General features: G+C 39.0%; 1 protein-coding gene across 1 annotated transcript in view; it reads left to right on the forward strand.

Moving 5' to 3' along the window:
• LOC133539805 (cingulin) overlaps positions 1-22624 on the forward strand; it is a 67859-nt gene extending 45235 nt beyond the window's left edge. The window contains exons 12-20 of the mRNA XM_061881992.1: positions 1180-1401; positions 1475-1723; positions 1938-2108; positions 2187-2348; positions 11311-11484; positions 11556-11674; positions 14706-14814; positions 20049-20212; positions 21947-22624. Coding sequence (XP_061737976.1) covers positions 1180-1401; positions 1475-1723; positions 1938-2108; positions 2187-2348; positions 11311-11484; positions 11556-11674; positions 14706-14814; positions 20049-20212; positions 21947-22076 — 1500 coding nt within the window. The 3' untranslated portion in view covers positions 22077-22624. The remainder of the gene's footprint in view (positions 1-1179; positions 1402-1474; positions 1724-1937; positions 2109-2186; positions 2349-11310; positions 11485-11555; positions 11675-14705; positions 14815-20048; positions 20213-21946) is intronic.
• The last annotated feature ends 434 nt before the right edge of the window (positions 22625-23058 follow it).

Consider the following 23058-nt stretch of genomic DNA (forward strand, 5'->3'; position numbering starts at 1 on the left):
TTCTTCTTGGGGGATGTGTGGACGTGACATAAAATAATTGTGAAACACTCTAGAACAGCAACTAACAAAATGCACCCGATTCATTTTTTAAAAGTTGCACGCTACTGGGAGAAAGATTTGCGCATGTACAAAAGCTTGATTGACACTGTAATCAAGACAAACAACAACATAAGTATAGTATCAGTATAAAATACCATTTGAAAAACAAAATAATCTAAAAAAGCAATATGTAGCAGATGGAGAAAAATTTTATAAACAAATTGGCGTAGGTTGAAAATCCTTTTATTGTCACTAATTTCCCCTTATGTTTAAGTAAATAGCTGGTTTTGTTTGAAGTTATGTTGACAGCTGCTTACGTCAATGTAGGTGTGCAAGTCCACAGGGAATCTACATAAAGGAGTAATATTATACTGTAATATTATTATTGCTCTATATCATTTATATTGGCCGACTGCTCTGGAGTGGAATGGAACTTTGTCATTTCACTTAAAAAGTACAACTAAATATATTTACAGTACAAACCTGTCCAACAACAGACATAATGTATACTGGGTCGACAGAAAAGGAAAACTGATTTGTCGCCACTAGGGCGGCGCCTTGTATAAACGATAGGAAAAAGGTAAACATAGGGGGAGAAGGAGAAATATAGCAGATCCGAAATTAAGTTCATATGGGTGTTGGGGCTCAGATTGAGACCATGAAAAACATGTAACACAAGCAGATATAAACACATGTTACGGCACACAAATACTCGAGACTTGCTACAATGAATGGAGACATCGGTTTCGAAGCTGGTAGCCATCTTGGTGCTGCTCCATAAGCAATCATGCCGCGAGGGGTAGAAGCGGCAAAGGTGAGGTGTGGAGATGGAGGTATGTGTCTATAAGGCTTGAGGTCGCTTTGCTCGGCGTCTCGTAACAGAGTCAACATCCCAGATGTGAAAATTCACAGCGTCTCTCATGGAAAGGTCACAATTGATGGATGTTAAGTCATGTTGGAAAGGTGAATGTGCCTCACGTCAATGCACTGGTTTATTGCTATCTGCTTTATTTTTTGTATCTTTAATTATGTCTTTAAATATATCTCTTTAAAAATGGGTTTTGAGGGGGGGTGGGTTGATTATATTTGGGTCAAAAGAGTAGTTTCTATTTGGTTTTCCTTGTGTTTTATGTCCTGCAGCTGCCAGATCCAGCCACCGTCTCAGATTTGGAGCAGAAGCTGAGCGAGGCACAAAATGAATCTAGCCAGCTTAAAGAAAAACTGACATCGGCTGAAGAGGAGCTGCAGACCAACAAAGCCCGTTTGAGCAGAACACAGGTGGACCTCAAATCCTTAGAAGACGCCCAGATTGAACAGGCGGACTCCAACGCACGGCTCAAAGACAAACTCTCTCGGCTAGAGGTAAGAGTTTCCTTACATATATCAGAAAACCTCTATTTAGTGGAAATGTCCTGAGGGACTCTGGTGTCTTCAGGCTCAGCTGCAGACCAGCACTACTGAGAGCTCAGAGGCTGAGCTCGCCCTCCACGCCGAGGTGAGGGGCCTGCGATCTGAGCTGGATGAGACCAAGAGAAAAAGCTCTCGCTTGAGTCAGGAGCACCATGAGCTCAGCCAGCGAGTGCAGGATGCAGAGAAGGAAAAGGAGGCGCTCAAACAGAGCCTCAACAAGGTGGAGGATATCAAACGACAGCAGGAGAGAGCTCTGGAAAAAAGCAACAAGGAGGTACAAAGGAGTTTCAGAATTGCAATAGGTGTAAGCACAAGTTAATAGGTACATTCTGCCATCTAGTGGAAGATAATTTTTATTTCTAGTAAGTGAATAATCATTTTAGGACCGATAAGACAACTGATTATCTCCACACAACACATCACAGTACTCTGCCTCTTTTTTACACAAGTTTGTGCCCCCACTTACTTCCCTTTTGTCTCGCTTTCAGTTTGAATCACTGACCGTGTCCTCAAGAGGGGAGGTGCAGGCTCTCAAGGTTCAACTGGAGGAGCAGAAAGAACGCGCACGCAAGGAAATGCAGGAGGTGCAACGACACGGCAGCGACGCTCAAAGTGAACTGAACAACATCCACACTAATGTGAGGCGACTTGAGGAGGAGGTGGGTGCCACACACGCATGCTGAACATTGGGTTTGGTGTGACATGGCCCGCTTATGGTCTTTGTGGCTCTGGTACAGCTGTCACGGCAGAAGAAGGAGCTCCTGCTTGCATGCGAGGAGAGAGACAACCATCAGCTGGATAAAGAGATGCTCACTAACAGACTGCGCCACCTGGAGGGAGAGATAGAGACGGGGAAGAACAGCCTCAATGAGAAAATCAGAGAGATTCGTATCCTCGAGGTATAAATATGCACTTTTTTTTTTTGTTTTTGTGTTTTTGGAAAACAACACTTCACAACAAATGTTATATAATTTAATTTTTAATTGTGTAGAATGTAGACATGTTTTGCTAGTGGTGGTGTTTTTATGGCTTTGGGTTAAAAAAAATAAATCAAATAGGGACATTAATATAAGCAATAAAGTGCACAATACTATTTATGGTTAGTCATTTGTACCCCAATACAGGTAGCCACATATTTCTTTTCTGTTTTCATTTGTAAATAATTTCAGTTTCTATGGTGACTTTGGCAGAAAGATGTTTAATGGCGCTATCTACTCTTAAAAAAAAGAGTGTTACAGAATCCAGCAGACGGCTGGATGAATTTGCACACACTTGGATAAACTTCTTCACAGTTAAAGGCACATTGCTGCAAAACCAGTGGTCCCCAACCACCGCACAAGAAATTAAAAAATATATTTTTTAAATGTTTTTTTTATTTTTTTAATGATCAAATCAACATAAAAAACAAATTATATACATTACGTATCAATATAGATCAATACAGTCTGCAGGGTTACAGTCCGTAAGCACAAATATTTGTATTTCTTTATGAAAAAAAAAAATGAAAAAAAACCCCACCCTGTCCATGGGACAAATTTTCAAGCGTTGACCGGTCCACAGCTACAAAAAGGTTGGGGACCACTGCGCAAAACCACAAAAGTTAGCCTGGCATTTTTTACTTCATTAGAAGAGATAGAAAGTTTGAATAGTGTCCAGCGTTGGGAAAGACCGTACAACTAAATGAAATCTGCGCAATTCGATAGGAAACGGGTTTGTCGCCGAGCAACCCAAACTACAAACGTTTGTAAAATGCTTGAATGTCCAGTGTGAGTGGAGTCTGTGGATGGTGGAACGGTACAAATCGAATAAGAAATGTGGGATATAAAAAAGGTTTGTATATTGCTAATTAATTTTCAATGGGGAAAAATTCCTGGTGATTCTTGTAATCAGGGAAATTTGGGAAGCTGGAAACATGTTGTCATGAATGTCCAGAATGAGTGAAATTTGTGGACGGCGGATATTGGAGTTAATTTGGGTCTATATTACAAAAGCTCTTTTTTTGGTACTGAATTTATTAAATAGAATTTCTTGCATTTGAATCCACTTATGCTGATAATTCAATTGAAAAAATTTCGGTGTATAAAAATTCAGAGTTTTAAAATTCAGTGTTAAAAAAAATGTGTGTAAAAATCAGTGTAAAAAAATTCAGTGTATAAAAATTCACAGTCGAAAAATTTTACCAACCAAATTTTTATACACTGAATTTTTATACACTGAACATTTTTACATTGAATTAATATACACTAAACTTTTTTACACTGAATTTGTTTTCAATGAAATTGTCAGCATGATGTTATGTAAAAAAAAATTCAGTTAAAAAAAATGTAATCCAAAAAATTCAGTTACATAATATCCTTCGTAATAGGGACGGCATGGCGTAGTGGGTAGAGCGGCCGTGCCAGAAACCTGAGGGTTGCAGGTTCGCTTCCTACCTATTAACCTGCAAATCGCTGCCGTTGTGTCCTTGGGCAGGACACTTCACCCATGCCCCCGGTGCCGCTCACACTGGTGAATGAATGATGAATGAATGATTGGTGGTGGTCGGAGGGGCCGTTGGCGCAAACTGGCAGCCACGCTTCCGTCAGTCTACCCCAGGGCAGCTGTGGCTACAGATGTAGCTTACCACCACCAGGTGTGAATCAATGATGGGTTCCCACTTTTCTGTGAGCGCTTTGAGTATCTAACAATAGAAAAGCGCGATATAAATCTAATCCATTATTATTATTATTATTATTAAAGACACAAATTGATTTCACAGGTGGAAAGGTTGAAATCCGTTAACAAATGTGGGATACGTATAAAACTCTAGATTTGACTTCATTTTCAATGAATTCAAAAGTGAATTCCGTAAACATTTTCGGGCAGGCAGGTGCTTTCACAAGATGTGATGTTGTGTAACAACAGTACAATACTATATAGAATGTGCCTGTAATAGTTACTTAACGTTTAACTCTGAATTTAAAATGCCTTTAATAAATGTAAGAGGCATGTTACATAGGGTTTAGAAGAGTATTTCAAACATCTCCATATTTGGAGATTTGATAGACAGCTAAGATATGCATTCCACTTAAAAATGACTCAATCATGCAAAACCAACTTTTTTTACCTGCTGCTGTGCATTTGGGATCTACATAAGTTCCGAAAATTTTAAATCAAAGCATGGAGGTATTGCAGAGATTTTTATAAAACAATCTTGCTTTCTTTCAAACTTCCTCCAAACGGTCCGTTTAGAATTTGCACAATTGATGACGTCACCAATTGGGAACATTGTCAGCAGATTATCCATATGTGGTATAAAACTACCCTTGCCAAAATATGACTCAAATATTTTTCATTATAATTTTATTACAAGTTTCTTCACCCAAAAAATCATCTATTTATTTTTCTTCAATTTCTTTCAAACTTTGGCGGCTTTCTGCTCCTCCAGTTGTCATCCGATCGGAACCGTTCAAGTATCAAAATGTTTGTCTCCTTCGGGAATTGATGGCTGCCTATTAATTTCCCCAAATATCCCAGATTACCAGTAATTACAGTTTTTCCAGGACTGTTTTTAAACTTGCACCATTCCCACATTTCTCGTGCCATCTATTCTTGAGAGTCATAAAATTCCCTGTTTTCTTGCTGTTTCCGTTTTTCCGTAACATCTATTCTCTCATACAAATTGTTACCATTTCTTGGCCGATTCACAAAATTCCAATGCCAAACCACTCAGTTCCGTCGGGCCAAGTGAGCTACGTCCCATACTCCTCAAAATTCCTGCATTTCCTAACTTTTCCAAATTTCCAAGAAATACCCATTCAAACTAATGGTGATTTTTAAAGTTCTATAACCTTTCCATCATCCACACATGTCCAATCATCCTGAAAGTTCAAGCCAAAGTGTTCCGAAAATTACCAGATTACCCGAAATTACCAGGAATTTTTCCCCATTGAAGATGAATGGGCAAGCATGTTCCATATTTCTCATCAGATTTGAACCGTTCTATTATCCACACACTCCACTCACCCTAGACATTCAAGCCACTCATTACCAAAACTCCCTGATTACCTGGAATTACCAGGAATGTTTCCCCATTGAAAATGAAGTCAAATCTACAGTCTTATATGTATCCCACATTTGTTAACGGATTTCAACCTTTCTACCTATGAAATCAATTTGTGTGTTTATTACAAAGGATATTATGTAACATAATTTTTTAGATTTGATTTTTTTTAACTGATTTTTTTTACATAACATTATGGTGACAATTTCATTGAAAAAAAATTCAGTGTATACAAATTCAGTGTAAAAAAGTTCAGTGTTTATAAATTAATTGTAAAAATGTTCAGTGTATAAAAATTCAGTGTATAAAAATTTGGTTGGTAAAATTTTTCGAATTTGAATTTTTATACACTGAATTTTTTTTACACTGATTTTTACACACATGTTATTACACTTAATTTTAAAACTCTGAATTTTTATACACTGAAATGTTTTACATTAAATTGTCAGCATAATTGGATTCAAATGCAAAAAATTAAATTGAATAAATTCAGTGCCAAAAAAGAGCTTTCGTAATATAGATACATATTAACCTCAATATCCACCGTCCACAAATTTCACTCATTCTGGACAATCATTACAACATGTTTCCCGCTTCCCAAATTTCCCTGATTACAAGAATACCAGGAATTTTTCCCCATTGAAAATGAATGGGCAATATACAAACCTCTTTTATATCCCACATTTCTTATTCAATTTGTACGGTTCCACCATCCACAGACTTCACTCACACTGGAAATTCAAGCATTTTACAAACTTTGTAGTTTGGCTTGTTTGGCGACAAACCCGTTTCCTACCGAATTGCGCAGATTTCAGTTTCAATAATATCACTTTTTCATCCATTCTCCTCCGCTTACCCGAGGTCGGGTCGCGGGGGCAGCAGCCTAAGCAGGGAAGCCCAGACTTCCCTCTCCCCAGCCACTTCGTCTAGCTCTTCCCGGGGGATCCCGAGGCGTTCCCAGGTCAGCCGGGAGACATAGTCTTCCCAACGTGTCCTGGGTCTTCCCTGTGGCCTCCTACCGGTTGGACGTGCCCTAAACACCTCCCTAGGGAGGCGTTCGGGTGGCATCCTGACCAGATGCCCGAACCACCTCATCTAGCCCTGCCTCAGAGCGTAGGAAACTCATTTCGGCCGCTTGTACCCGTGATATTGTCCTTTCGGTCATGACCCAAAGCTCATGACCATAGGTGAGGATGGGAACGTAGATCGACCGGTAAATTGAGAGCTTTGCCTTCCGGCTCAGCTCCTTCTTCACCACAACGGATCGGTACAACGTCCGCATTACTGAAGACGCCGTACCGATCCGCCTGTCGATCTCACGATCCACTCTTCCCCCACTCGTGAACAAGACTCCTAGGTACTTGAACTCCTCCACTTGGGTCAGGGTATCCTCCCTATTCCGGAGATGGCATTCCACCCTTTTCAGGGAGAGAACCATGGACTCGGACTTGGAGGTGCTGATAATCATTCCGATCGCTTCACACTCGGCTGCGAACCGATCCAGTGAGAGCTGAAAATCCCGGCCAGATGAAGCCATAAGGACCACATCATCTGCAAAAAGCAGAGACCTAATCCCACGGCCACCAAACCGGAACACCTCAATATCCAATATCACTTTTCTCCAGCAAAATAAAGAATGATTTTACTAAAAAATAGTTTTAGTTGGATCAGTGCTTCCTGTGTTTGGCAATAAACGAGTAAGTTATATAATCCGTTATTACATTTGTGATGTAGCTGGAAGCGTACCTTATAGCCTGAAAACTCTTATTTGTTTACAACTCGAAGCAGACGCGCAACAGTGTTATTTAAAAACCCGGTTTCCATATGAGTTGGGAAATTGTGTTAAATGTAAATATAAACGGAATACAATGATTTGCAAATCATTTTCAACCCATATTCAGTTGAATATGCTAAAAAGACAACATATTTGATGTTCAAACTGATAAACATTTTATTTTTTGCCAATAATCATTAACTTTAAAATTTGATGCCAGCAACATTTTTGGGAAAGGTGGCAACAATTACTGATAAAGTTGAGGAATGCTCATCAAACACTTATTTGGAACATCGCACAGGTGTGCAGGTTAATTGGGAACAGGTGGGTGCCATGAATGGGTATAAAAGCAGCTTCCATGAGATGTTAAGTAAATCACAAACAAGGATGGGGCGAGGGTCACACATTTTGTACGCATATGGTCGAACAGTTTTAGAACAACATTTCTCAACGAGCTATTGCAAGGAATTTAGGGATTTTACCATCTACGGTCCGTAAAATCATCAAAAGGCTCAAAGAATTTGGAGAAATCACTGCACGCATGCGATGATATTTCGGACCTTTGATCCCTCAGGTGGTACGGCATCAAAAACTGACATTAGTGTATAAAGGATATCACCACATGGGCTCAGGAACACTTCAGAAAACCACCTTCACTAAATGCAGTTGGTCGCTACATCTGTAAGTGCAAGTTAAAACTCTACTATGCAAAGCGAAAGCCATTCATCATCAACACTCAGAAACGCCGCCGGCTTCGCTGGACCCAAGCTCATCTAAGATGGACTGATGCAAAGTGGAAAAGTGTTCTGTGGTCTGACGAGTCCACATTTCAAATTATATTTGGAAACTGTGGACGTGGTGTCCTCTGGAACAAAGAGGAAAATAACCATCCGGATTGTTATAGGCACAAAGTTCAAAAGCCAGCATCTGTGATGGCAAGGGGGTGTATTAGTGCCCAAGGCATGGGTAACTTGCACATCTGTGAAGGCACCATTAATGCTGAATGGTCCATACAGGTTTTGGAGCAACATATGTTGTCATCCAAGCAACGTTATCATGGACGCCCCTGCTTATTTCAGCAAAACAATGCCAAGCCACATGTTAGAACAGCGTGGCTTCGTAGTAAAAGAGTGTGGGTACTTTCCTGGCCCGCCTGCAGTCCAGACATTCTCCCATCGAAAATGTGTGGCGCATTATGAAGCGTACAATACAACAACAAGACCCCGGACTGTTGAACAACTTAGGCTGTACATCAAGCAAGAATGGTAAAGAATTCCACTTTCAAAGCTTCAACAATTAGTTTCCTCCGTTTATTGAGTGTTGTTAAAAGAAAATGTGAAAGAACACAGTGGTGAACATGCCCTTTCCCAACTAATTTGGCACGTGTTGCAGCCATGAAATTCTAAGTTAATTATTATTTGCAAAAAAAAAAAACTTTAGGAGTTTGAACATCAAATATCTTGTATTTGTAGTGCATTCAATTGAATATGGGTTGAAAAGGATTTGCAAATCATTGTATTCCGTTTATATTTACGTCCAACACAATTTCCCAACTCATATAGAAACAGGGTCTGTAGATGATATAGAATAGAAAAGCCTTATTTTGTCAATATACACATGTATATGTCCCGGATTTAGTATTAGAAAGTTAGACTCGGTTGCAGCTTAACCTTAGTCAGCGTATAGTTCCAGACCTGTGCGTCAGCCAGGTTTCTTTCCTCGTTTTTGTCCACTTGCATCTCCTTCCTTGGTGCCTACAACAAACCACGGTGAGCCACTCATCTCGCTATATCATCTGGGATGTTGTGGTAAGAGTCACTCAAAACAGATGGCTTGTGGCTGTCAGATGTCCATAGTGCACAATAAAAGCAAGAAAGCTAAAAACAATCAAACAATAAAGCTGAGTTGGGGGCCGGAATGCTTGCATTAGGGGTCGTGTCTTTCAAAACGAGCTGTTTTGAAATGGAGAAAAAAAGACTTGAAAATAGGTCTGTAAACAAAATCTATGCACATTTTTCACTAAAGAACCACCATTACATGTTATGTAGACCACAAGGAGGTGTTTGGAACGTACAAACCCCATTTCCATATGAGTTGGGAAATTGTGTTAGATGTAAATATAAACGGAATACAATGATTTGCAAATCATTGTCAACCAATATTCAGTTGAAAATGCTACAAAGACAACATGTTTGATGTTCAAACTGATAAACATTTTTTTTTTACAAATAATCATTAACTTTAGTATTTGATGCCAGCAACACGTGATAAAGAATTTGGCAATAAATACTGATAAAATTGAGGAATGCTCATCAAACAGTTTTTTGGAACATCCCACAGGTGTGCAGGCTAATTGGGAACAGGTGGGTGCCATGATTGGGTATAAAAACAGCTTCCCAGAAAATGCTCAGTCTTTTATAAGAAAGGATGAGGCGAGTTACACCCCTTTGTCCACAACTGTGTGAGCAAATAGTCAAACACTTTAAGAACAACGTTTCTCAAAGTGCAATTGCAAGAATTTTAGGGATTTCAACATCTACGGTCCAAAATATCATCAAAAGGTTCCGAAAATCTGGAGAAATCACTCCACGTAACCGGCATGGCCAGAAACCAACATTGAATGACCGTGACCTTCGAGCCCTCAGATGGCACTGTATCAAAAACTGACATCAATCTCTAAAGGAAATCACCACATGGGATCAGGAACACTTCAGAAAACCACTGTCACTAAATACAGTTCATTGCTACATCTGTAAGTGCAAGTTAAAACTCTACTATGCAAAGCGAAAGCCATTTATCAACAACATCCAGAAACGCCGCCAGCTTCTCTGGGCCCGAAATCATCTAAGATGGACTGATGCAAAGTGGAAAAGTGTTCTGTGGTCTGACGAGTCCACATTTCAAATTGTTTTCGGAAATATTCAACATCGTGTCAGCTGGACCAAAGGGGAAGCGAATCATCCAGACTGTTATCGACGCAAAGTTCAAAAGCCAGAATCTGTGATGGTGTGGGGGTCCATTAGTGCTCAAGGCATGGGTAACTTGCACATCTGTGAAGGCATCATTAAGGCTGAAAGGTACATACAGGTTTTGGAACAACATATGCTGCTTCAACAATTAGTTTCCTCAGTTCCCAAAAGTTTATTGAGTGTTGTTAAAAGAAAAGATGAAGTAACACAGTGGTGAACATGCCCTTTCCCAACTACTTTGGCACGTGTTGCAGCCATGAAATTCTAAGTTAATTATTATTTGCAAAAAAAAATAAAGTTTATGAATTTGAACATCAAATATCTTGTCTTTGTAGTGCATTCAACTGAATATGGATTGAAAAGGATTTGCAAATCATTGTATTCTATTTATATTTACATCTAACACAATTTCCTAACTCATATGGAAACGGGGTTTGTAGAAAAAAATCATATCACCTCTTAAAAGCTGAACTATGATAAGCATAAACTATTAACAGGATAACACGTTTAAATACTTAATAAGAGACAGGGCTGGCACATTGCACAACTTCTTGACAGTAGACTACAAACTTTGTTGGTTTTCTTCTACGACAGCAGATTTCAAATAGTGTACATAGTGTTGTCGCCATCTTAAGAAGTATAAGCAGACAACACAAAAACAATCCCCTTCAAAATAAAAGCGTATTGTTGTTTTAGTATTTTTTTTATTTAGTTAATATTATTTTTTTGCTCAGGCAAAAACCAGCAACCGACTGAAAATCGGTCTGCATTCCCACTTTTGGATCAGCCCCACCGTTTTGAGAGTCAATGACTGGTTTGGAGTATTACATTTTGCATCTTTAGAGATTTTCTTTTGGCGATTTTTCGTACTTTACAGGACGGGTTTCTTGGACTTACAGTTCTCATCTGTCTTTGAATAAAGATCACATTGCTTCACATCAAGAACATCATTTTTTTATTATTATAATTACCACACTATTGATCATTTTCACTAAGCAGCTCTGTGTGGACCACTTTAAGGACAGGACGAGCATTTGAAAATAAATGAATGAGCATGACTCAAATGTGTCTTTCAGGACAAATTGAAGCGTGTGGAGGTGGAGCTGGAGGAGGAGAAAAGCAGCGCAGAGATGCTGACAGAACGTTTGTCCCGAAGCCGAGACCAGATTGATCAGCTACGCGCGGATATAATGCAGGAGCGGTCGTCCAAACAGGACTTGGAGTTGGACAAGACAGCTATGGAGAGACATGTATGTCCACCTGTATGTAAAGCATACATACATTATGATTAGACTCAACCTTTAATTTTGCGTCGCTGCAGCTCAAGGAGCTGAGGAGTCGCCTTGCCGACATGGAGGGCCAGTCCCGCTCCTCGACTGGAGTCCCTCAGCTGGAGAGCAAAATCCAGGAGCTTGAGGAGCAAGTTCGGAGTGAGGAGAGGTAATGTTCTTAGATACATGTTGACCTCCCATTTCTTCCTTCCCATAGGAAATATTAAAAATTGACATAATTTGTTCAAGGGGTCTGACTCTGACCTGTTAACAATCTTTAAACACACTTTTAAATCGGTAATAAAAGTGTTTTCATCTCATTCTTAACATTCTTAAAAGGAAACTGCACATTTTTGGGTAATTTGCCTATCGTTCAAAATCATTATGAGAGATAAAAACAAAAGTCTTATTTTTTTTAGGATTTTAAAGATGATAAAATACCGTTGCAAGATGCAGCTAATGGGAGTCCTCGTTGTCTCCTTCAAAGCCTCTAAAACAACTTCAAAACCCTCTACTAATGTTTAATATACATGTTGCAAATCTATATATGTGATGTAATAACAGACACAATTATAACAATGTGTAATATATACAATATTTACCGTATTTTGGTCATTTTTTGCACAACTGGAATTAATTGTGCGGTACAGTTTCTTCCATTTCCATAGCAACGCACTTCTGACTTGCCACAACTAATATGTTCCTATACTCCCGGAATCAAACGCGAGTGTGTTTTCTAATCACGGCAGACTTGGTAACAGACAACGAAGATGACTATTTTTGGACAAATGAGGATTCACAACCTTATCTTTTTTAAACTAAATATACAGAGGATGAACTACTGCTTATAGAAGCGAGCACAACGAAGAGGCTGAAACGTTGGAACAGATGGAAGTCTATTGAGTGAGGTCGGTGCCACTTGGTCACTCTACAAATTTGGAACTTTTGAGCCAAGTTATGCCGAATTTTTGGAGTGCCTAAATCAACTGAAAACGTCCTCGGGCAGCTTGGCCAAACGGACAACTGTGCATCAGTCACTATACTATTGATCATAATACATGTTCCACATCACCGTACCTGCTTAAGTAGCTGTGTACAAACAAAACATGAAATGTGTGCTAATACTTTACAGATACTGTAATATAATTGCTCATGGTTTTCAGTCAGTACGGATTGGTGTTTTATCGCATTATGTTGTGCATTACAAACTTAAACGCATTTCGTGCTGACGTATAAGCTAGTTTATACGGACGGCGTGGCGCAGTGGGGGAGTGGCCGTGCGCAACCCGAGGGTCACTGGTTCAAATCCCACCTAGAACCATCCTCGTCACGTCCGTTGTGTCCTGAGCAAGACACTTCACCCTTGCTCCTGATGGGTGCTGGTTGGCGCCTTGCATGGCAGCTCCCTCCATCAGTGTGTGAATGTGTGTGTGAATGGGTAAATGTGGAAGTAGTGTCAAAGCGCTTTGAGTACCTTGAAGGTAGAAAAACGCTATACAAGTACAACCCATTTATCATTTATTTATCTCTTGATGTAGTTAGCTTGTACTGCTAATAACGTAGCACGCCGATATGTTACTACGCTAGAAAAATAGTTCCTCAGTGTTCGCTCTTACAATAACAATGTTGCTACAGTTTGCTGTTTTAAATGTCGTTGGATGTCGCCGTAGCAATTTCGTTAGGCAAGCAAACGTTTTATAGCAAGGCCAAGCAAGAGGTAGTACACAGTAAAGTTTGGCTGCGGCTCCTCCCCCTCGACCCAAATGAAACGTAAAACTTGCCATTTTATGTCTTCTGCTTTGAACACTGTGCTTTGGCACCCACATTTTCCCAAAATATCTCTGTCATAAAATAGAAATGTGGACGCAGAGTGTAACTCAACCCTCTTGAATAGTTATCTAACTCCGTTTGTATGGTTTGTTGAGTTAGCACATGATTAATAAGTGGACATGACAAATGGGTAATTGGATACCTGGAAGAGTTGTCATTTTTTTATTTTGTTCTATCCTAGATAGGCTGTGACTTTAAAGTATAATGGCTTTAAAGACATACTGAGATAAAGTATCTTAAGTTCATTGAGTTCTTAATTTTGTTTTTGAAACTGCGCAATTTTTTTCCTCAGAATTTTCAACTCACTTGAAGTTTTTTGTCAAGAGGATTATTTGTGATATGTACATTTTCACAATGTGCTGGCTAAATTTTTGGCCAGAGTAAAACAAAATAATCTGAATTTGTCATTTTTTAAAAGTTATTTTAGTCCCGCCCACTTGTGAATAGATTTTCCTCCATGTGGTTCCTGAACTAAATTGAGTTTGACACCCCTGCTGTAGATTTTCAACCAGCAGCACCTGCAGTGAGCGAACTCGTCCAAAAGATGGTGTCATTGTACAAACAAGAAGACACCTGTTCAGTGTCTTTGCTTGTGTTCTATGAAAACTATTTGCAGTAACGTCCGTTTGTGAAGAAAACTCCATAAATTTGCCACACCGCTTTATAAGCCATAGGTTCAAAGCGTTGGAAAGAAAGTAGCAGCTTATAGTCCGGAAATTTCTAGTTTAATGGTATAACGATGTGTGTGCACTTGGCACACACACACCGCCAAGTTAACCTTTAGTTTCGATCAGGCAAGATGGACAAAAGCATGAGAGTCAGGCGAACATTTTAGAGCTTGCTCTGAACATTAGAGAGATCGGTTCACTCTCCCAGCGCTGGTATGCTATTGTTTTTACTTCCTCCTTTTTGTAGATTGCAAAATTTAAATTCTATTCACCTCTCATCTTTTTAGGCAGCATACGATTAAAAGGATCTGGGTGGACTCTTGCCTCCTTAAGCGCGGGACCCAATACTAGCAACATTCTAACAATCTTTTCAGTTTGTCAGTGGGAACTTTTCCATTGTCAAGCTCAGAGCTAATTTTATGTTGGACCCCGACAGAGGGTCTGCTGGGGCATCATCTCGGTTTTGGTTCATCCCAAAGCCTTGATGGGGTTTTTCCCCACAGACACATGCAAGCTTTGTACACTAGTGAACAGAATAGAGTCTCCCCAAAACTCTTTCTACACTTTGGTGCATACAACTGTCTTTAGTGTAATCATTAGAATTAAGAATTCATATTAAGTGTGGTGCAAGTGGGTTAGGCCTACCTGAAAGTGTGAGCTTGTACTTTTATACAACATATTGTTATCTTTGTCTGTGTGCAGAGAAAAGAATTCCAGTTTGGCATCCCAACGCCGTTTGGAGAGGAAGCTGAAAGAGTTGGACATGATGCTGGACGAGGAGAGACAAGCACACATTGAACAAAAAGACCAGGTGGGATTTATGACAATGTATTTATTTACTAGGGCTCTGAATCTTTGGGCACCACACAATTTGATTTGATTCGATTATTGGGGGTAACTATTCGATTCAGAATCAATTCTCGATTCAAAACGATTCTCGATTCAAAATCAATACTTTTTCAGTAGCGTTGGTGCCAGTTCTATGATTAATTTCAATTCTTCATAAAATTGATAAATGGTTCTAAAACATTTTTATATTACTTGAAAGAAAATTGGTTTTGCTTGATAAAAATTTTACCCAAATATTTATTTAAGTGGCTGGACATGACAGATTTTAGGGGGGGGATTGAAATTATTATTATTTTTTTTTAATCGATCAAGAATTGAAAATAGATTTTTTTACTGACAACCCTATTATTTACGGTGTAACCCGTCTTCAATAAAAATGTGAAAATAGGTCGGGATACAGAACATTTCTTCATTGGAAGATCCGGTAACATCCTTCCTAAATAACAAAACAATGCAAGCTGAAAATTGTCCTTAGGCCGCAACTTAAACACCTCTAGGCTAGTACTGAGAACCACTGGTATACAGTTTAGGTGTTTACCTTAATGTAGGCTTTCCATCCATTGTCTACTGCTTGTCCCTTTCGGGGTCGCGGGAAGTGATGTAGCCTTTCTCTGCTGCTTTCGGGCGGTAGGTGGAGTACACCCTGGACAAGTTGTGATTGCTTATTTTTTTCCGTTATAACTCCAGACATGAGTGTGTAGCTTTGGTCAAAAATCTGTTTTGTGTCAGAATGGTATTTCAAATTGATGTTTTATTAGATGCAGTATTTACTAGTGTGGTGTTTCCGGAAGGAAGATCAAACATAGATAAGGTATAACATTCTGCACTCTTTTCATCAAGCGCCATTTTTATTTATTATTCTGTTGTTTCTCATCGCTGTTCTCTCACTCTTCCCATCCTATTTTTCTGGGTATCCCACATTCTTCTCTTTCGTCTGTCTCTGTAGAGTGGCCATATTTACCGCCTGAATGCCCAGATTTGATTGGCTGAGCACTATCTTGTGAGCTAGTTTAACTTGCATGCAATTGCTCAGTGTATTTCCTGAGCCGATAAATCCGTAAAGTCTATAATAGCTGTGCATGTCAAAATAGAAGTGCCCTTTCAAAACTTCAAATACGCAAAAGGGCTGTTTGCAACCTTTACACAGATGCCAAGAGGCCGCAAACTTACGAATATATTTTATGCGTTATATCCCGCCTTCAAAGGCAGGGGTGGGCAAACTTTTTGGCTCGGGCCACATTGGCTTTTGAAATTTGACCTCCGGACTGGGAAAGCACATGATGCATTTCAAAGCTTATCACATCTGTTGAAACTAAGAGCAGGCTTCTCAAAAATTGACTATTTTAATCATAATACATCTAATTTCAACAATGATATAGCAGAACATCAAAGAAACATAAAAATGGTATTAAAGGGTTAACACTTACATTCTCTATTAGTGGGAGCAGTGTTGTTGATCACCCTTTTTTCCAGTGTGTCCAAGTCTAGTATTACGTTTGTTGTGGCAATTCTCAAAACAGATCTCTGCTCAATTCTGTTTTTAATATATTAGTCGGCCAGATTAATGGGACCAACGGGCCGAATGTGGCCCAGGGGCTGTAGTTTGCTCACCCCTGTTCTAAGGTTTCTCGGACATAATGACAATATACACATGCACTTGCGTTAGATTTGGGTGTTGTTAGCTAATGATACCGAAATGGATAGTTAACGTTAACTATCATTGAATGTATTGTTGAATTCTATCATGACTGCGAATTGTTAGTTTATTTTCTTAGGCTGGTTTTGTATTTGTGAACATGTTAACGAGACAGGATGAGTGACGGCAGTAAATGGCAATCATTTTATTCGGCTTAGAATTATTAGATGATTATTAGTTGTAAAAAAATATTGACAAATTTGTTCACTAATGGTAATATAAGCTAGCCAAAGACGTTGTTGTTTAATTATTTAGTTTGAAAGATATAACTGTGAGGAAGTTACAAACAGCCTCTTTGAATAATTAATTGACCGACTCGGACCTCGGCCTGCCAGGTAGTGATCCCTGTTCTAGAGCATGGACTATTGTCCACTCCACTGGCTCGCTCCTCCCCCTCCAAACCATCCGGCATTGCTTAATGTGGACCTCCAAATTTTTTTTAAATCTTGCTGCACAGCAATGTGGACCAGAATGCTTGTGATTGGTCGTCTTAGAGAGTTGGAGTTCAGAGTTGACTTTTCAGAAAAACAGCACTCCGTAGCGTTTCGGCAGACAAATGTACGCCATTGGCTCAACCTTAATGAAGAGTTATAAAAAGATCAATAAGGCGTCTCAGCGGTTGGTGTAGTGCATTGCCTATACAACCAGCGTCCTGTGGGCCACATCTTGCCCGCCAAAGCCTTTCATTTGGACTGCCGAACATCACCCAAATAGACTGCAACCATTAAAACTAGGGTTGATCCTGAATGCAGTACTACCGCCACCCCGCAGGGGGCAACAGCGAGGCATATGTGCCACAGAGGAGCAGCAGTCGGAAGAAAATCACTCAATCAGCGCTGGAAAAAATTCTAAATCAGTTGCTAAAATCTGACTTTTAAAAAAAACGACTGGACAACAAAGTATGACTGTTGTGCCCCGAGCAAGTGCTCAAGTCATGGTCACATTGATCCAGACAAGCAGTAACAATTGTAGAAATCCCAGCGTGTAAGCTTCATCACAAAACTTGGTCAAACATTTGTAAAGTATACATATTGAGCAAAAAAATATATTTAATTTGTTTTGTATTGTTTTGTGATGTCTTTTTAAAAAATCCGTGGTTGTGTTCTTTTTTGTCTGAGAGTAATGAGCCAACTTCGTTAATACATGTAGTGCTATATTTGACCAGTAGAGGGCGACAACGATATGTAACATACAATATTTGGTGCTTGAATGTTGTGTCATTTCTATATGTGTAAACATCTGTAGTTTTTCGTTTGAATATATTAACACTAAGCCTTCTATTTTAGTTATGTCAAATACACTTTGATTGATTGAAACTTTTATTAGTAGATTGCACACATACTTGCCAACCTTGAGGCCTCCGATTTTGGGGGGTGGGGGACGTGGTCGGGGGTGGGGCGGAGGCGTGGTTGGGGTGGGGACGTGGTTAAGAGGGGAGGAGTATAATTACATCTACAACTCGCCAACTTGAGTATTTCATTTTTATATATCAGTATTTTTATTTTTATATATATTATATTATTTTGTTTATTGAGAGCGAACTGTGGTGCTGAATTTCCCCCAGGGATCAATAAAGTACATTCTATTCTATTCTATGTACAGTAGATGGCAGTATTGTTCTGTTAAGAGGGTCACAACATTGCTGAGTCAGGTCCACATGGAGCTGGAAAGGGCGTGGCCCCCAGCTCCGTCTGAATTTCGGGAGATTTTCGGGAGAAATTTTGTCCCGGGAGGATTTCGGGAGTCTCCCGGAAAATCCGGGAGGGTTGGCAAGTATGATTGCACAGTACAGTACATATTCCGTACAATTGACCACTAAATGGTAGCACCCCAATAAGTTTTTCAACTTGTTTAAGTCAGAGTCCACGTTAATCAATTCATGGTATAAACATATACTATCAGCATAATACAGTCATCACACAATTTAATCATCAGAGTATATACATTGAATTGTTTACCTTATTTACAATCCGCGGGGGTGTGATGTTGAGGGGTATAGGGCTATCAGCAATCGTCCACAAAAGACATTACTTATGTAAACTACACAATGGACATTCTACTTTTGTCAAGTTTATTTTATGTCTACATTCTATGTCTTACAAACCTAAATGAAGGAAGAAGTGCAAAGAAATACAATTAAAGAAGGAAAATAATTCAAAAGAATGAACGTCAATTCTTAACAAAAACTGCAGCTTCTTTTTCTTCATACTGTTAACTCGCTGGAAATGAGGGCAGAATAATTAATTTATTGACAGTGCAGTGTGAAAGCTGATGTACTTACTTTGCAATCAAGTAAACACACTCAACGAAATACAACCTGCGAAGGCACTTTCTGATGTCTGGCCCCTAAGCCTTTGAGCTCTTTAAAACTGTGGCCCTCTTATATGATGTAGTTGAATAGCCCCTGGTGTAGTGACTGGAGTACGTAGAAGCATAACCCGGGCTGGCCTTGACCAACTCATCAAGTCCTGGTCCACCGTGTTCTCAGTCTTACTCAGAGGACAACGGGAAAGAAACTGCTACTGACCTTCAAAGCTTTGGCAAAATACATTTTGTGCAATTTGAAAATGTGGGAAATTTCCCACCAAAATAAAGGAAACTCCCTCAAGCTGCTGCTCAGTATGTCATGGTTAGGTGGATCCTTTGACGGCGCTCGCATTCAAACAAAAGATCCATGATGATTGTGAACTGCCCTCTTCCTGGTTCAAAATATCCAAGAGACGCCCATGCTAACGCACAGACAAAAAGGTCGCCAAGTCATCATATTGCAGTGTTTGGAGTGATTTATGCTCTTGCTTACCTGTTTGACAGCACCACAACGGCCATTGCATGTTTTTTTTTTTTTTTAACCTTTCTATTAGCAACCATCGCCATGCAGGTGTGTATGAAACAGCTATGATTGACAGCCAATCAAATCCAATCATTTTATTTGGCTCAAATGGCTCTTTACAAAGTTGACCTTCAAATTGTGACAAATATATACATTTATTTGCTAAGTCTGTTCTCTTAATGTTAACGTTTGCTAGCGATTGGTGACTAAGACATATTGTACATACATATCTGTCAAAATAATTACACAAGACGTGAGTTTTTTTAGCAATGCCGTCTCTGTCGTCTTTATTTATATCCTTTTCTCTTGCGCTTGATTGAATCAATCAAGCGTGATTCAATCATTGTTGATTGAATCACGTGACTCGTTGGGCTGCCTTTCACAAGTCACGACTTTGTCACCTCACATGATGTGGTATTTTTCATAGCATGCTTTTATTTTGCTAGCATGACCTATTGTGTTTCCAAAGGTTTTTTTTTTTTAATGGAGATTAAATATCTAAGCAAGAGGAAACGGGGACAAAACAAAACAAATCACTTTTTCATCGCGCTTTCTTCTTCTGTCCCTTGTTCTTATGTCTACAACCGCTCATTAGTGAGTCAGTCAATCCGAGCCATGTCCACAAAGTAGGATAGTGCTCATCAACTGTCCCCTCATGTTGTCTTCCCAGCTTTCTCTGAAGGTCAAGGCTCTGAAGAGGCAGGTGGACGAAGGCGAGACGGAGCTGGAGAGAGTAGACACGCTGAGGAGGAAGGCTCAGAGAGACATGGAGGAGCAGATGGAGCTCAAAGATGCCTTGCAGTCGCGCGTCACTGCTTTGGAAACAGAGCTCAAGTAAGCTGCAGCGTGTTTACAACATTTTTTTCCCCTGAGGCCTGAAGCTATATGACATATCTTTGCGTCTCAAGGAAAAAAACTATTATGTGAGTGACGATATTAGCCAGGAATTCCAATGCACATACAGTACGTCTCACACACCTGCAAGAGACATTCTGTGTATCTGAGGTATTTCACAATGTGTCGTGTGTACAATATATCATCATAAATGCAGTTTCACTGCACCCGTAGAGCCCCTAAGGGCCATTCAAGGTCAGGCATGCTTAATTGCATCACTTGGCCTGGCCACCAGAGGTAGCTCTCTGATCCTACTAATGAGTGTGAAAACTGCAAAAAAAACATGTAAAAGTAGGAATTAAAATAAGTAATGGTGATGAATGTGGAAAAGCCAGATCTAAAAGTAGTAATAGAACGGCAGTAATTGTGATTAATGTGGAAACTGAAGGCAAAAACATCTGTAAAAGAAGTAATATAATAGAAGTAATGGTAAAGGTTTTGGAAACACAAGGCAAAACAGCTCTAAAAGTAATAATAAAACATAAGTAATTGTGATGAATGTGGAAACTAAAGGCAAAAAATATCCGTAGAAGTAGTAATAGAAAAGAAGTAATGGTAATGGCTGTGGAAACTGAAGGCAAAAACAGATGTTAGAGTACTAAAATAGAAGTAATAGTAACAACTGGAGGCAAAAACATCTGAAGAAGTAGTTCTAAAATAAAAGTAATGGTGATAGCTGCGGAAACTAAAAGCAAATCCGAATCTAAAAGTAGTTATAAAATAAAAGTAATGGTAAGGGCTGTGGAAACTGAAGGCAAAGCCAACTCTAAAAGTAATAATGAAACAGAAGTAATGGTGTTATATGTGGAAACTGAAGGCCAAAACATCTATAAAAGTAGTAATAAAATATAAGTAATGTTAATGGCTGTAGAAACTAAAGGCAAAACCAGATCTAAAAGTAGTAAAAGAATAAAAGTAAAAGTGATGGTTGTGGAAACTGAAGGCTAAAATCCGCTGTAAAAGTAATAATAAGAAGAAGTAATGGTGATGGTTGCGGAAACTGAAGACAAAAAACATCTGTTAAAGTAGTAATAGAATAAAAGTAATGGTGATGGTTTTGGAAACTGAGGGCAAAAACAGCTCGTAAAGTAATAATACAATAAAAGTAATGGTGATGTTTGTGGAAACTGAAACTTTTACATCTGTAAAAGTAATAATAAATAGAAGTAATGGTGATGGCAGTGGAAACTGAAGGCAAAACCAGATCTAAAAGTAGTAATACATTGTAAGTAATGATGATGACTGTGGAAACTAAAGGCAAAACCAGATCTAAAAGTAGTAAAATAATAAAAGTATTAGTGATGGTTGTGCAAAACTGAAGATTAAAAACATCTGTAAAAGTAATAATAATAATAAGTAATGGCGTTGGTTGCGGAATCTGAAGACAAAAAACATCTGTAAAAGTAGTAATAGAATAGAAGTAAAACATCTGTAAAAGTAGTAATAGAATAGAAGTAAAACATCTGTAAAAGTAGTAATAGAATAGAAGTAATGGTGATGGTTGTGGAAACTGAGGGCAAAAACAGCCCGTAAAGTAATAATACAATAAATGTAATGGTGATGTTTGTGGAAACTGAAGGCAAAACCTCTGTAAAAGTAATAATAAATAGAAGTAATGGTGATGGCTGTGGAAACTGAAGGCAAAAGTAAGTAATGGTGATGCTTGTCTTGCAGGAGGAAAGCAGCAATGCGGCCCGTTTTAGATTCATCTGCTCTCAGCTCGGACGATGACGACAGTATTTACGGGCCGTCCTCCATCACCTCCATCCTCACTGAGAGCAACCTGCAGACCAGCTCCTGTTGAAGCAGCACTGAGTGTCACTCTCCTGTAGATGCATTATTCCAGGTGGTTCACACCAGTACAAGGAGGGATGTTTAAAAGGTTAGTGGGGAAACACTTTCCACATGGGGAGTGAATTGAAGGAAGCCTGACTTCCTCTGTGCTCTAGGTGACTTCATTGTGGGAGCATTTGCAAGCTGCTGGGTAAACACTAAAACAAAAAATAAACTATTGCTGCTCCAACTCTTATAGTTTCCCTCCATGTGTAAGGCAAAATAAGTGCGCTGTTTCGTATACATTCTTTTTATAAAAAGTCACACAACGCATTTTTGTTATGATACTTGAAAATAGATCATGTAAATGTTTGTATTTAACATTCCTAGTCTAATTTTGTATCCTTTTTGAACAATCTCAACTGAAAAACATTTGCTGCAACGTGTTGTCTAAAATTGGGATAATAGTGCCTATTAATTATAGGGGTTTACTGTAATTGTTAACTTCTACATTTCTGACTATTGTTTTGTATTGCAAAAGCATTCAGTAAAAAGAAAACAACCTTAACTCACCAAAAATGGCTTGGAATTTTTTCATCATGTTGTCATTGTGTGTTTTTAGACTTCTTTTTTTTTTTTTTTTTAAACTCCTCGTTCAGATTTGCGGAAATGTGAAGTTGCGCTGACATACATTTTCTTCACAGCTCACTTCTCCTCCACAGATGTGTCAGCTTTTTAATAAGTGAACACTAATCACTCACCCTGAGAGAACTGTTAAAAGCAAGAGCCAGGAATATTCAAGATTTCTAAATTATTCCAAAAGTAACTGCCAAGAACCAGGATTTTAAAATTAATTTGGTCCAGTCTTTCTGTTAAAAAAAAAAAAAGCATTTAGAGACAGTTTCTCATTTAGTTGCATTGGAGAGCGCACCTATACTTTTGCATGCTGCTGTTCACATCAATAAGTTGGAGGAGTTGAGTCTTTCAAACAGCTTTTTATGACAACTGATTCC

Source organism: Nerophis ophidion, linkage group LG21, assembly GCF_033978795.1.
Source record: "Nerophis ophidion isolate RoL-2023_Sa linkage group LG21, RoL_Noph_v1.0, whole genome shotgun sequence".
Taxonomy (NCBI): Eukaryota; Metazoa; Chordata; class Actinopteri; order Syngnathiformes; family Syngnathidae; genus Nerophis; species Nerophis ophidion.